Consider the following 3,355-nt stretch of genomic DNA (forward strand, 5'->3'; position numbering starts at 1 on the left):
TGAATACAGTACAGGTTTGTTTCGCTTGCTTTGCAGTGGTCAATGAAGCTGTGTCACCATAAAAGTCAAGAAAAAAGAATGCGTTAATGTTTTACATAAACCACATATAGATTCACGCCTCAATCTCTGTATATGTGCGTCTGGTTGCATGCAGTTGTTTTATGTGGTCTTGGCCATGTTAACAAAGTGGAACGGGAGGTAGTAGGTAAAGGGACGCGGCAGGAGTAAGTCTGATGGTATGATAGGAACAACGTGACAGTGAAGTGAAGAATTTGCTGTTTCTTCGAGAGAAATAGTGGCTCTGTTGCGTCTAAAGAAAGTTACAGCGAATGAAAACGTCGACCGATGCGGTTACGGTGAAGTAGTGAAACAGAGGAAAAGACCGGTGAGAAAGGCCTAAGAAAGACAAGGGACAGCCTAATTCCTTTTTTTTTCTTCTAATGCTTGGAACAGAGTGTGAGAGACACCTTCCTTAGTTATGACACAAAGAGTAGGCGCCTCATGGGTTAGGTTACGGTCTGGATGATAATGAGACTGGTGCCTTTTGAACCCAGCTGAGGAAAAGAAGGCAAGACAGCTGAAGAGAGAAGAGCGAATGCTTGAGAGGAAAGAAAATGAAGAAAACCATGAGAAGGAATCGGCAGCTGGTGCGTTGCTAGTAGGCAAGAAGTGATTGCTTTCTGGTTCTGTTCACATGGAGGAGCGGCGGGCTCTGGACACAAGGCACAGTGGCATCTGGAAGGCACTGACGGCGAATCGACGGATCACTCCCTTCTCGTCTTTTGTTCTACCTTCTGTTCGTGCTGCAAATGCTCTCCTCCTTGTTTCTCCGAACACGAAAAGACGTCCGTGAGAGGCAGATAGCGGTAGTAGTAGAAGAGGAGAGAGTTATCGGAGCAGCAGCATAGCGGGTGAGGGCTTCTCTGCAGTCGTTCGTTTTTTTCCTCCCCGATCGAGGCGCACTATCTGTAGCACCTCATTGTACTTACCAGTTTCTTTTGTGTACATGTTAGCAGTATATCTTGGCGCGACGACGCTTACCCTCCGGACGAAAGTCGGTTGGCTCATGATTGAGTCCTTTCCTGTCCACGTGATGATTTGCTGTGAAAACTCTAAAGGTAAACATGTCAGTACGACAAAAAGAGAAAAACTCTACAAATCAGAGGTCTCCCATGAGCGACGGCTTTTCATTTCAGTCTCGTGTTGCTAAAGTGCTGCTGATAACTTCGGGAGACGGAGGTATGCGCGTCTTGCCGGGGCAAGGTCTGTCTACGGTAAAAGCCGGCAGTCTGAGCTTCATCTTACGGGTCGGCCCGCAACGTAGGAGACTACTGCCTTTTTTCCTCGATCCTTTTCCCTCTATCCTAAGGAAGTCTTCGAAGTTGATCGTTCCGGAGGTAGAAAAATAGAAAAAAAAGGCAGTCTCTAGGAAATCTTCGAAAAGCACTCCCCTACACGGAGCAGCGCGGTATCGTCCGCTTTGACGATTGGGTTGATGTAGTCTTAGGTATCGTGCATGGCTGCTTCATTATGGATTGTTCATCTTCGAGAGACGTGGGCGACTTTGAATGCACTGCAGGAGTAGGTCGGCATCCTGACAGTTCTAGTCTTTACCAGCTCCGGTGAACGCTCCTGTCAAACTGCTAACAGATGACGTAGTGGTGGTGATATCTACACACTACATTCCACCTGGCCAGTAGGAGAATGTGTATGTCAGCACAAAAAGCGAGAGACAAAGCACTGTTGTATCAACCTAAAGGCTTCAGACGCATGTCAGTGAGAACCAAGGAGCGCTTCTAGTGTTTTCCTCGTGGTGAAGAGAGTGGGACAACATGATGAAGACAGAGAAGGTGAGCCCGCTTATAGAGAAGGGCTCAGAAACAAATCAACCAAAGAAATCACAACAGAAAGTCGGAGTGGGTTGCCTTGTCAAAAAATAGGAATGATTCCGTCGTGTCTCTTGCTCTATGTCTAAATAGGAAGGAACAGCCTGAAAAGAAAAACGGCTCATTCACCTAAGAGGATGAAAGTTATGTCAAGAGCGAGGTGATAAATGATCTTTCTTCCGTAAAAGAAGAATATCTCTGACATTAGAGACTTTATCTTGGATTGTATGCACAATCTCTATCTCCAAATCATCTTCTTCTTCTTCCTCATTCAGATCACCCTCACGAAGATGATCTGCTTCTTTTTCTTCGGTCATCTCTTCTTCTCTCTCTGTTTGACAGTCTATCTCTCTACCTCTATCTAAAAAGGCCCCCTTATTACCATACCTTTCCTTGGGCTTCTCATCTCTTCCGCTATCGCTAGCTGTAACTTCCATCAGATCCTTCTTTCCCTTTTTCTTTTCATCTCTCGCGTGTCTTCTCGTCTCTTCAGCGTCACGAACGAATTTGAGAAACGGGAGGCTTCCACCTCCTATACCAAAGTAGTACCTGACAAGAAGAAAAAGAAGTCAAGACAAACTTAAGAAGTGATGAGTATGGCTTTCATATCTAAACGCTAAGAAGAAAGTCCACCTCTTTCGAAGCAGCAGAAAACAAGGTGGGACAATTGTAGAAGAGCATGAGGTTGGATATAGTTACTATTGTCTCTTCCATATACACATACATAGGCATGGGAGGAAAATGTATCTGCAGGGAGTGTTATGGCCTTTGGTGCGATGGTATATAGATAGATAGAAAGCTTAAAGATAGATAGATTAAAGATAGATAGATAGATTAAAGATAGATAGATAGATTAAAGATAGATAGACAGATTAAAGATAGATAGATTAAAGATAGATAGATAGATTAAAGATAAGTAGATAGACAGACTGAAGATAGATAGATAGATAGGCCTAACCTTTTAGCTGCAATGAGAGCTTTCCCTGTTCTTCTTTTCAATCGAGCTCTTAATAAATCAAGAAGAGTCTGGAAGTTGGATGGTCTGTATATACACTCGGAAGCAACGATCCAATCAAATTGTAATCCTGTCTTGCCGTCTGCATGCTTCAGTGTCTTCCTATGACTCGTAGCAGAAGACGAAGCATTTCCACGATCTCTGTCTTCAGATTCAACCCTAGCCCTAGGATAGTGATGAGAAATCTCTCTCCCTTCTTCTCGGCAAGAAAACCTCTGCTGACGTTCTTCTTCTCCTTCTTTGCCTTCGTAGCAACGACAACTGCAGAGGCAGCATAGAGACGGGAAGCTATTCCATTCTGTAGAGAGAAAGTAACAGGTCTTATCACCTATACATAACGGCTGTTTGAATAAGGTTTCTCTGTCAGAAAGAGAAGATAAGAAAGATGAAGATGGACTTCCTTCTTCTTGTTCTTCTTTTTGTAAGAAAGACGACAGATTTGTGATCTCCGCGG

General features: G+C 44.1%; 1 protein-coding gene across 1 annotated transcript; it reads right to left on the minus strand.

Annotated features, from left to right (window-relative positions):
* Positions 1 to 587: 587 nt before the first annotated feature.
* Positions 588 to 3,337, minus strand: CSUI_008425 (chromosome 1 orf- related; the record flags this gene model as incomplete). The annotated part of the gene is made up of 3 exons (XM_068068558.1): positions 588 to 1,112; positions 1,760 to 2,435; positions 2,845 to 3,337. Coding segments are annotated over 2 exons (891 nt in total), but the record flags the coding sequence as incomplete, so codon positions are not given.
* Positions 3,338 to 3,355: the final 18 nt, after the last annotated feature.

The sequence above is a fragment of the Cystoisospora suis genome (genome assembly GCF_002600585.1).
Source record: "Cystoisospora suis strain Wien I chromosome Unknown contig_4720, whole genome shotgun sequence".
NCBI lineage: Eukaryota > Apicomplexa > Conoidasida > Eucoccidiorida > Sarcocystidae > Cystoisospora > Cystoisospora suis.